Source organism: Triticum aestivum, chromosome 7B (assembly GCF_018294505.1).
Source record: "Triticum aestivum cultivar Chinese Spring chromosome 7B, IWGSC CS RefSeq v2.1, whole genome shotgun sequence".
Taxonomy (NCBI): Eukaryota; Viridiplantae; Streptophyta; class Magnoliopsida; order Poales; family Poaceae; genus Triticum; species Triticum aestivum.
Genome location: NC_057813.1, coordinates 726,615,988 through 726,626,933, shown reverse-complemented (window position 1 = coordinate 726,626,933; position 10,946 = coordinate 726,615,988). Strand labels below are relative to the sequence as shown.

The following is a 10,946-nucleotide window of genomic DNA, read 5'->3' as shown; positions in this document are numbered from 1 at the left end:
TCTCTTGTATGAACACCATCTTTATACTAGACCCTAGATCGAGCTGTATGCACGCATCACAGCAGGCCTAGTCGGGCGAATCGAGGGTAAAGCGAGAGAAAGATCTGATTTTCTTTCATCCTACGAGCGAATCACTTACATGGTAGGAGGAAAATGGGCGAGAACACCTGCGCCCTGCCATGAGCAGCCGCCGTTGCTCCTCCGCGAGAGGGAAGGTGCGGCCTGCCGCGGCCGACGAACCGCCGTGCAGCATCCGCCGCAGTGGCTGCTCCGCGACGGCCGTCCTCTGCATCAACGCCGGCGGCCTCTGGCTTGCAAGCCTCCTAGCCGCGTGTCGCAAAGCCGCCGCCATCGCGAGTCTTCTACCGGAAAACGATCGCCACCGGAGAGGTTTCAGCTTTTGGGGTCACCGGTCGTCGGTCGACTCTTATCAGTTTTCCGGACTCACGTACCACCATCGGGCCGTGTACGTGTGGTGTTTGTATCTGGGCCGTGTTGGGATTACACACGATGGGGCCGCGTGCAGATGCGAAGCGTCTCTACGTCGTTGATTCTCTAGTAAAAAAAAGATATACTCGTGAGGAAAAGTGCATCTTACACCTTTTCACCCTATAAAGAAAGGATTTCCATCACATCTGACGTAGACTTTTTTAGCTTAAAAATCTTAACCCCTCGCTACTGGATCCTGATGAAACACATGGCAATTCATCGCTGCAGCCTGACAATTTTTCCGACAATCTCTAAATACAAGTCTTTTTAAAGATCTAATATGAATTACACACGAAGCAAAATGAGTGAATCTAAACTCTAAACTATTCCTATATACATTCGTACATTCCTTGTTGTTTACTCAAAACGTTTTAGTATGTCTTAAACCATGCTTCAAATCTTGAACCGTCTTCATCGTTGAATTTCTCGCGTCGAGATCTTCAAAACTACGAACTTTTTTTCACGAAAAAACCGGACAATAACCCAAACCGGGAGGACGTATTTTTTGCCTTTCTGAAAGAGACACGCCTGTGCTTCTCGCAAAAGCAAATATGTGCCTCCACGATAGGTAAACCCGTGCCTCTTTTGGAACAAAAAACAAGAAAACATATTTATTTTTTTTGTTCTGAGAGGCACGGCTCACGAAAACAAATCCGTGCCTCTCACGAAAGAAAAAAACACTTTTTTTTCCAGTTTCCAAGAGGTGCGACCATGCCTCTCGTGGAAGCAAACACATGCCTCTCACAGAAAAAAAGAAACACATTTTTTCCATTTACGAGAGACACGTCCGTGCCTCTCGCCGAAGGAAAAAAAAGAAACATATTTTTTTCGTTTTCCAAGAGGCACGGCCATGCCTCTCGTGGGAGTAAAAAGAAAAAAGAAATTTTTTTCCCGTTTCCGTGCCTCTAGCGAAAGCAAAAAAATAGTGTTTTTTTTTTTGCATTTTTGTGAAGTTTTCTTCCAAAAGCTAAGAAAGACCGATCGAAAACCGAAAAGTCAAAAAATCCCCAAAAAACCATCTAAAAGCTGAAAACGCGCGCGGAAAAATAAAAACAAAATAAAATACGGAGGAAGCGCCCAGAATGCGACCCGTGGTGGCGGCTTGGACTGCACCAAGTGACGCGCCCTCAGCCCATCCTAAGTGCTCTTTGGGGAGGGTCCCAAAGGAGCGCTCCTTCGTTAGTTGCTCCAGCCTCCTATACACAGGGTTCTGCTCGGGTGCCGGGGTCACTGCACATTATATTGTGCAGGCCCAATTGGTTAACTCCACGTATTCTTATAGGCCCAATTAATTAATGAATTAATTATTTTCATGCTTCACCTCATCCTATTTTTTAATTCTAAAAAACCAAATCCTTTTTTTTGTGAGTTGCTCCAACTAGTCCCCTCGTCCAGAACTCTTGATGCTCTCTCCAATTTCTTGTTCCATGTAATCTCATGCTCTGCAATGCTCAACAAAACATATGGCAGCGCACGAGGAAGTACTCCGATGAAGACGAATTCCACCGGCCTTACACATAGTCATATTCTCGCTAGGTTCACTACTTTTGTCACCCAACCTTCGTACAATATTCTGTATTTGTTTCATGGTCAATTGCTTAGGGGCATGCAGGGCACTCATGGAGGCTGTCGACCTCGGCACCCACTCTTTGACATTACCGATCAGATGATTCGCTATGCGATCCACGAACCATTAGTTCCATGTTTTTTCCTTGGTTTTTGCTGTCTAAAGAACAGGCCAACAACGTTTTTGAAAAAAAATGGTGAAATAAAACAAGTTGGTGTAAAGAAATGTTGACAATTTGAAAAAAACTTTGTAGATTTGAAAAAGTAGATGCATTTTTAAAAGCTTCATGAATTCAATAAAGTTCGTGAATTTGAAAAAATATTCACATATCTGATAAATTCATGAATTGGAAAAAAGTTTGCACATTTTAAAATATCTTAGAAAATAGTTGCCAGTTTGAAAAAATAAAACAAAATGAAAAAGAAAAGCATTTCCTTTTTTGTATGACTTTTATATATTTACTTTGTATTATTGTGTTGTAACTAATTATTCACCGTTTATTGATTTGTTTAAGTCAATTTCCAATTCATATTGAATTGTACATTTGGAATATGATCCCTATGTTCTATGTTATTTGAGTTGTGATCTAAAATTTGAAAATTGAGCAAGGGTCATGCGCAAATTTACTATTCGTTTCAATTTCTTGTAAGTTCAAAAGAAGTTCAAATTTACCTCAACTTTTGTATGAATGAATGCAGCGCACAATCGCGAAAAAAGTCTCCACTCTCTTCTAAACTACGGGTCGTTACATTCTGGCAGTCCCCATGCTTTACGTGACAAAATCCCAGAAGATCAAACACAAATAGGGTAGACTAATGCCATAGGTAAATCAACCCACGTTAGTATGAGAGTTAAAGTGTCCCCCACCGTACTAGGTGATAAGTTAAGATGTGTTTGCACATTGGATATCTTCTTAGGGTTGCATGTTGTCACCGGCGTTTAATGTCAGGGCGACATTGGGAACTGAAGACGTTCCATTGGTGTTAGCGCATCATCAGGTAGACGTCGTCTTCTTCTCTAGACACATGTGGTACTGGACACTTATGTATGTATGTATGAATGATGGTCTTATTTTTCTTCCAATATTCAAAACAGGGGTGTTGATTTTATATTTCTACGCCATGTTGAGTCGTCAGTCACACAATTCCACCAAAACCAAGTGTCGATCTTGGCAGAAAGACATGATGCCAACTTGCTAAGCACGCAATCATTGGCACAAAGTGAGTCTTCAAAACAAGGAGGCACGAGATGTGGTGCAAAATAAAGCCTGACTTCTTGCACGAGGCTTCAAACTGGATCAAAGTTTGAACTTTATTTTGATATAAACAATCGTAGCTAGACAATAGGCTTCTAGGATCTCGCTTCACTATGTCCAACATCATAAATACCACATTAGACATATCGAATGGATATAAATGTGAACTTGTTTATGTTGAACAAGCTTCTGATTTTTATGACTCACAAGATCCTAATAATGTTTTTAAACTTTACTTCACACCAAAAGCGCCTTTAATAGTTTCTAGTGAAAAAAGGCTTCAAGAGTGGTAGGATTGACCACACAGCAAATTAATCAATTTCAACTTTTACATGTATATATTTTTCCTTCATATGCAATTCATTATGGTCCAGTATCGCAAACGCACATCGATTTCAGATAGAAGGATATACATCTAGTTATTGTTGGGTGCAGGGATTGACATTTGTTTTGTGCACCCTCTCCATTCTCAAATAGAAATGCGCATATCTCGCGCCCTTAAGCACTTGTAGAATTCGGTAGTCATATTTACTCCCTCCTAACACCGAAGGTCATAAAAGGTGTCAGTGAATTTTTTTACAAAGTATAGAAATTGAACTAAGAAAATTTAAAGTAACAACCTTGAATGACACTATTGCTTTGTAACCAAGTTGTTCAACAGCATTCTTGCACTGGAATGTTCTATTGAGGGTCACATACTTAATTCTTGTGGATGTTAGCATGCCAGGTTGACGCATTCCATAGTGCGAGAATATATTATTATAGCTCCAGTCTACCAGAAATGTTATCGGCTCGAGAAGACATAAAGGTATTCTTAATCTGACACGGCTACAAAATAGTGCCATTAGTTAGTTATATGATCAACTATTACTCCTATTAGAAGAAATAAACCATTGTCCTACCAAAAATATATCTTGGTAATGTAACATTATGTTGCCCGATAGCTTAGTACATATACACTATAATTATAGGTAACAAATGATGAAATGTGACTATTTAATCTACAAAATTCAAGCCCACATTTACATGTAGCTGTATACATGTACTATGTTCTACAGCCAATCCAAAACATATAATATGTCCTTAAGTCTTAATTGTTTTGAATAAATACAGAAGTCGTTTGTGCGTGCAAATGTAGGAACATGTGATGTTGGTGGCATAGGACGATCACTTTATTATCTTTCATCGAAGCATAATATTGTACATGCATGTATCTGCATGTTGAAGTAACTTAGATATATTGTTGATAAAAGAGGTTAAAAATGTGAACTCCGGAATTGATACAGTACAAGGGAATAGGAAATATCACCTTTTGTATCCAAGTTCTTCCAAAACCATGTAAATAAAGTCCCACATATTCACTGGCTCCATATTAGTTATAAAGTAGGTCTATAAAAATCAAATATGTCATGAGAATAATAAGGTGAATCACATTTTTCCTGCTCGGCGATAAATGTACATACTTTGCCTCCACTTCTCTTTGCACCGTCTTTCATAGAAAGGGTTTTCTTGGCACATATATGAGCATGCACCACATTCTCAACATATACAAAATCATCACAATTCTTGCCATCACCAACAATGATCTGCAACAATAAATAATAGATCATGTGCTTCAAACTAGAGTACAATAAATCCAGTTGGATCTAAAGTTATCTTTTGTAAAACTATATGAATTTAGGTAATATTCATGTGTGTGTGTGTGTGAGAGAGAGAGAGAGAGTCTTTAAATGATTTTTTTGTGTTTTTAAATGAAAAAAACATCACATAACAAGTGTGCATCCTATAATGGAGGTACCCTCCGTTGTTGCACTCATCTGTAGTGACATCGCAGAAAATCCCGATTGGTTTAGTAGTCGTGAGGCCCAGATCCACCACCCCTTGAGATATGTCTTCACCACCAAGTATCCCTGGGTTGGTAATCATGGCTTGTTCCACTGCAGCGGCCATAGAGGTGCATCCGCAGGGGTTTTACTGCAATGGGTGAAGATAACTACGGCTGGTAGCACTAGCAGGACGAAATGGTGTGTATCTAAGCTTGTATGTGTGGTTGTCAATTTTGATTGTCACATAATTTTTATTTGGCTATGGCCCGAGCCCAGTTAGCATGGAAGATTGCTAGTTGTTTTAGTTTAACCAGTTTTCCTCGAATTAACCCAACTTTTGTATTGTTTCCTGCCCCTTTTTATTCATATAAATAAGTCTAATTTCATTCCATGTTGTCGGAAAAAGCACAATGTATGTGACGATTCCACTACATCCTACCTCAATGTGCGAGGTTGATGATTTTTACGACCATATTCATGAGGAAGCAATAAATAAGGCTTGCATGTTGCAAACTTTTCCAAAACTTTCTATATATTGAGAGAGGTAGAAAACCTAGATTACTGGAAATATTTAGTTTAGAACTATGTTTTGGTGATTTTATCATATTATGTGCAATATATATGTACTTACCATCATTCCTCCGTAAGAAACCAAAGTTGGCACTATTGTGTCACCAGGGCCAAAGATGGTGCCAGGACGTATACAACAAGTGAGAAGCTCATCTATTCCATTGGCTCTCATCACCAAATTTTCGGCTTCTGCCTTGGTTTGTGTGTATGCATCAGGAAACTGATAACAAGAAAACCCCAAGGTTAGCCATACGTACTGTGCCATTTGTATAAAGAGAAGAAGGAAGGAAAATATGCTATTGAGAAGCTAATTAAAAACTAGAATTAGTGATATAAACAATAACACTAGTTAAAGATGCAATAGTGGAGGGAGTGACAAACAATCAACTAAATTAAATTGATTTATTCAATTATATGGGGCAACCTTATGTGGATATGGTGTCGATTCATCTCCACCAAAAAGGCCATGAACTCCATCGAATACAACTCCACTGGAACTAGTGTATATGGGTGTCTTAACCTTGCATTTGTTACAAGCCTCAATGACATTCTTTGTCCCCGTGCTCAAGATAACAGGAAAAATGAATTAACTTGAATCTACCAGTTGCCTGATGTTCAAAAGATTAATTAAACTGGCGTACCCTCGATGTTGACCTTGTAATGGAGTTGGAAGTTGTTCTTGATCTGATCCGCAGTAGCAGTGTGGAAAACAGTATCTACCCCTTCCAGAGCTGCAGTCCATAAGACACGAATATACTATAACTCTTGTGGTCAGAGCTTAAGCAAGATCTTCTTCTAGTCAAGAACAGAGATAGAATAAGGAATCAAGATTGTCTATCCCGCTGGATAGACTCTTTGTCCTAGGGTGGAGAAGGCCACATGATCTAGATCACATTTAATCATTTCCTATGCTACCTAAACAAGGAATTGGATAGATTCACTTCCGTTTATAGCATTTCTTAGCTATTTTCTTTCTTTTTTGCTTCTCTTTTTAAACCATAACTAACTCGTTATAAATGTAGAAAGCTATCAACGTGAAGAGGTCGCATGATTTGTGCATCTTTGATTTGTGCATCCTTTTGAGTATATCATCGATGCGTGTATGTGAAGGAAAAGAAACAGTCAGTCTCACGATAGATGAAAACTGAAGGTCCCTATGACGAACGAATAATTCAGAGGAACGTTCATTTTTTTCCATTTTTACAGTGGCGAGGTGGGTAATTTATGTCAAATTTAGGTTGAGTTCCGATGACGGATGAAAAATTCAGAGAAACAATTAACAAAGAGTTTTTTTACTTACGGGTGATGGGGTGGTAATTTGCTTCAATATTAGGGGTAGTTTCAATGACTGGCGAGAAAAATCAGAAAAACAATTAACAAAGGGTTTCTTTTGCACTTATGGGTAGCATGATGGATAATTATTTCAACTTTATGGGTAACATAGGGTAGGTGGACGTTCTGGCTGCATTTTGTGAGGATCTTTCCCAGATTATTAGAATTCTTTTTCTGGGGCGACGAGGAGGATAGGAGGAAAACTCACAGGTTGGCTTGGGATAAGTTGATTAGGCCCAAAGGTGAGGGGGGTATGGGGTTTCGCAATCAGAGATTATTTAACCAAGGTCTTCTGGCTAAGCAGGCGTGGAGATTGGTGGTTAACCTAGATTCATTATGCGCCAAGGTGATGAAGTCAAAATTCTATTCCCAAGGGCGTATTCTTGATACTGCTTTTCCCCAGTCGGCGTTGCTCACTTGGCAGGGCATTTTACATGGATTGGACCTGCTTAAAGCTGGAGTTATTTGGAGAGTGTGTGATGGAGCTAATATTAACATCCGGAGAGATAATTGGCACCCAAGATCCTCAGGCCTTAAAGTTGCTGCAAAGAAGAATAGGACCAGGATTAAATGGGTATCTGACCTGATTCTGAGTGGACCAAGGAGATGAGACGAGAATTTGATTAGGCACCTATTTTATCCACATGATGCGGAGGCGATCCTAAGCTTGCGGCTTCAGTCGCTAGGGGATGGTGATTTTGTTGCCTGGCACTTTGAGAAGAATGCATTGTTCTCGGTTAAAAGCACATACAAGCTTGCGCTTAGTATAAGGATCATAAAGAAGATGAGGGGCAATATAGTGAAGCATTGTTGGGGGAGAGGAAAATTTGGGATATTATTTGGAAGGCAAATGTTCCTTAGAAAATCCGCATATTTGCGTGGTGTGCCGCTACCAATAGCTTGGCTGTCCAGGTAAACAAAGTTCTACACCACAAAACCACTCTTCGTGGCTGCTCTATTTGTGGAGTGGAAGATGAAAGTACTTTTCATCCGCTAGTCATATTTCCTAAGGCTTATGCCTTGCGCATGGCCATGAGGGATATTTGGGTTTTGCCTGCGGAGGATATTTTTAAGTACACTGGGGCTGATTGGTTTCTTATTCTTTTGGATCAATTAAGTCCTACTATGCATGAACAAATTATATTCATCTTCTAGAGAGCCTGGCATTTGAGAAACGACCTGATTTTTGGTAAGGGGAGAGAATCCGTCCAAGCCTCTATAAGCTTTGTACATAATTATTGGTCATCCTTCATCGCCTTCCTATCCAGAGGTGGACTCGAAAAATAAATGTAAAAGTTTGATGTCTAGTTGAAGTACTGCTCCTAATCCTTTGGATGCTCAAGTGGTATGGCAACCCCCTCCTTCGAATTACATAAAGATCAATGTCGATGCAAGCATTGTGGGGAGCATTAGTGTGGCTAGTGTGGGGGTGGTGGCCAGAGACTCATATGGGAGGGTTATCATCTCCTCTTGGGGTTTCATTGGGCTTTGTAAAAGCGTGGAGGAGGCGGAGCTTTGGGCTTGCCTTGCTGGCCTTTATATAGGTATCACTCTCCAAAATCCTATAATTTTAGAGACTGACTGCGCGCTTGTGGTTGCGACCCTTGCATATGAAAAATTTGAAGGTCACCATTGGTGAATTTGAAGAAGGGAAGCGATGAGTATTTCCAAGCTTATATGTAATCTTAAGATTTCCAAGATCAAGCGTTCAACCAACATGGTGGCCCATATGGTTGCTAAGTTTAGTTTTGTTGATAGATCGGATGGTATTCTAGTTGACAATGTACCGCCCTACGTGCTAAATTTTGTAATGAACGATTGTAACAACTCAATTGGTTAATTAATATATGAGGTGGGTTTTTTTCATAAAAAATTTAGAGAAATGCACCATCCTTTAAAATTAGGTATGGATAAGAATGGTTGTGTGCATTGCAATGATGCAAAGGCCAAAAAAAAACTACCGACATACATGATACATGATGGAGTCCAAGAAAAATATTGACAAAATACCGTGTGTACATTAGGTAATTTTTTGTAAGGGGGCAAAAATATTATTGGAACTCAATTGTGTTGCAAACCATGAACTCACAAAATGTCGAGTTGAAGTTAAAAAAAATATCTAAAGAAGGAATACTTTCGAACAAAATATTAGGAGCCCCTACCTACCCTAAAAAATATTTTATAAAAGAATAATTGACTTGACTACGTGCGGCACCGCATAGGATTTCCCATGCGGCGGTTTCCCTCCTCCCTCTCATGCTTGCATGTATGCGTGTGAATCACATGACGTCAACAAATATTCTTAAACATTTATATTTTTAAAATGTATTATCTTCCAAACCGTGAAGTCACATGCGAATCACATGACATCAACAAATATTCTTCAAAATTTATATATTTTTTAAAGTCTTATCTCCGAAACCGTGAAGTCAATTGATGATCCACTTTCACCGTTAGTTTCCTCGCTTCGAGATCTCAGAAATTAGACCTCCTGTCCACGTGTTTTGGCAACATTTTTTCAAAGATATTTACCCCATTACTATCACTTAGTTGTTAGATTATGATACACTCAATTGTCAGATTAAATTAACTTGGTTGCCGGATCATTGAACGGCAACAGATACTTCTAGAAAACTTGGTCAATGATATTTCTATGGCTTAATGCCTATTTTGTCCTATGGTTAACACTTAGAAATTCACTCTATACCTTTTTTTTGACCAAACTCTCTATACCTTTCATAATGTTACACCATCTAAAAAAACATACACACCTATTATTTGACCAAACTCTCTATATACGGATGTGTAGGATTTTAGTCGCTCGATCCTTTGGGTTGCCCTGAAGAAAACTGTGACCGATCAAGGAGACCGACGACGATGAAGGAAATGCTAAAACGACTGGCCTACTAGTAGCGTGCGTTTACCGGCAGGAGTAAGTGACCGATTGGCCGTTAGTGAAATCATAATGTCATGGCGGACAAATTTAATCTTGTCTGACTCTGCATTGCTGTACTAGTGACTTAATTTCTTGTAGTATAAAATACCAAATATATTAAAGGAGAATTAATTAATGTTAGGTCGATCGGATCAGAGTCAGCCATTGATGATGCGCCGCACAAAGTACTACTCCCTATATTTTGGTATAGAGGGAGTAATAATAATAAGCACATGGGCAGCTGACATGCCGGACAAAGTATATAAATGCAGCAATTAATAATTTCGGTGTGTCCTGATGGGCTGCAGGACAGTCATGGGTGGATTGACGGGGTGTAGGCCGGTATTAGGCTATTCATAATGGGGAGTATCGTATGCTAGTATTATACATATGATCCTAGTGTATGATACTACTTTCATAGTGCATAGTATCATCCATGGCCTTATTTATGGTCATGCATGACACAAAGTAGTATATATATTTTTTTAATTCTCTGTCACATCATATTTGCTATTTCCGAGTGCATGATACCGGCTATGATACCTTCACTATGGCGAGCCTATTTGCCCTGCTAATCAATTAAATGGCTGTTGGTAGGAGATCTATTCCCGTTAGGGCGAATGGGGCACATGATCTTTATGTCATCCCTGTTGGTTGGTGTATTTCCCTGCGTGTGGCAGGGTACCTGCAATTAGAGTTCACATAATTACCGACCTGTTTTAAACTAAACTTGCCGTAATGCTGGTGCATGCACACGGCCCTTGGAGATAAATTTGATTGACCACCCGGCTGCTTGCATCATACGTGAGCAAGCAGCATGTACTAGCAGATACATGAGGCTATTCCCAGGAACGACAGTCGAGCATGTGCTCATAGAAGAGTCAGATCATGCGGCAGTCAAGCAATGCACAAAAAGGTGGAAGAGCTTTCCATTTTGAGGAGATGTGGACCGGCATGAGAATTATGAGGCAA

General features: G+C 39.7%; 1 protein-coding gene across 1 annotated transcript; it reads right to left on the bottom strand.

Moving 5' to 3' along the window:
• Positions 1-3,780: 3,780 nt before the first annotated feature.
• LOC123158639 (3beta-hydroxysteroid-dehydrogenase/decarboxylase-like) lies at positions 3,781-10,044 on the bottom strand. Its single transcript, XM_044576550.1, has 8 exons — positions 10,038-10,044; positions 6,341-6,438; positions 6,132-6,257; positions 5,769-5,927; positions 4,775-4,897; positions 4,621-4,700; positions 3,932-4,139; positions 3,781-3,849 (listed from the first exon to the last, which is right to left on the bottom strand). The coding sequence occupies exons 1-8, from the start codon at positions 10,042-10,044 to the stop codon at positions 3,781-3,783; spliced, it is 870 nt and encodes a 289-aa protein (XP_044432485.1).
• Between the last annotated feature and the right edge of the window lie 902 nt (positions 10,045-10,946).